The sequence below is a fragment of the Otolemur garnettii genome, unplaced genomic scaffold (genome assembly GCF_000181295.1).
Source record: "Otolemur garnettii isolate 467f Iridium unplaced genomic scaffold, OtoGar3 scaffold00015, whole genome shotgun sequence".
NCBI classification, from domain to species: domain Eukaryota; kingdom Metazoa; phylum Chordata; class Mammalia; order Primates; family Galagidae; genus Otolemur; species Otolemur garnettii.
In genome coordinates this window covers 1,715,068-1,716,112 of record NW_003852410.1, presented here as the reverse complement: position 1 = coordinate 1,716,112, position 1,045 = coordinate 1,715,068, and the positions used below count along the sequence as shown (strand labels likewise).

General features: G+C 39.9%; 1 protein-coding gene across 1 annotated transcript in view; it reads left to right on the top strand.

Annotated features, from left to right (window-relative positions):
• Nucleotides 1-1,045, top strand: part of THUMPD3 (THUMP domain containing 3) — a gene marked incomplete at its 5' end in the record, with an annotated part of 32,612 nt that overhangs the window by 23,288 nt on the left and 8,279 nt on the right. Inside the window, one exon of the mRNA XM_023510656.1 lies at nt 376-445. Within this exon, the coding sequence (XP_023366424.1) occupies nt 376-445 (70 nt within the window). The remainder of the gene's footprint in view (nt 1-375; nt 446-1,045) is intronic.

Here is a 1,045-nt window from a genome sequence, read left to right as displayed (position 1 = left end):
GTATAGTTGTGAAAAGGGAAAATCTATGAATGTTACTTAAATTTTCTAGGATGTCTGACAAGTTTACATACCAAATGCTCTTAAACAGTTTTCAATAATTGCTCTACCTCCCTGTTCCTCCTCCTCAACAAACAGCAATGAATAGAAATGAAATGGAATTTCAGATGATAGTCAAAGGAGATTTTAAGTTGTATGTAATTTTTGTTTTCCAGTGGTAGGATATGGCGTCAACATATAATTATAAATTGGTTTTTTGAAATGATTGTAGATTGGTGTTCCTCATGTACTAGTGTGACAGGTCTTCAGTATAGCTTCAGGAATCATTGCAGAAGCTTTTAGTGAGTCTCTTCACATAGGCTCTTCTCTTTCCTCCAGGCTCTGTGATCCTCTGCCTTATGATATAATAGTCGATCCAATGTGTGGAACAGGGGCAATACCAATAGAGGTAATAAAATTCCTTTATTTTTAGATATGCAAGTGATATATATACAGAATGTTATAAACCTAATGGGCAAATTAGACATAATGAAATCACTGAGCTTGGGTCATTGGACCCAAGAGTCTTAAAACATTTATAATAGTAGGGTGGCGCCTGTTGCTCAGTGGGTAGGGCACCGGCCACATACACCAAGGCTGGTGGGTTCAGATCTGGCCCCGGCCAGCTAAAACAACAATGACAACTGCAACCAAAAAAAAAAATAGCTGGGCATTGTGGCCGGAGCCTATAGTCCCAGCCACTTGGGAGGCTGAGATAAGGGAATTGCTTAAGCCCAGGAGTCTGAGGTTGCTATGAGCTATTGACGCCAGGGCATTCTACCCCAGGCAACAGCTTGAGACTTCGTCTCAAAAAAAAAAAAAAATTTGTAATAGTAAAGTTGGAAATTTTGTCTAGTTAGTCAGTCATATCCATTCACAGGATTACAGCCAGAGCTAAGAGTTGCAAACTGCTCCTGAGTCCCCTTTCTGTAAGAGACAAGCTGGTAGACATGAACAGGAAAGGATAGTTGAAGGCATAAGCATAAACTGTAGGAAGGCAGTTTCCATT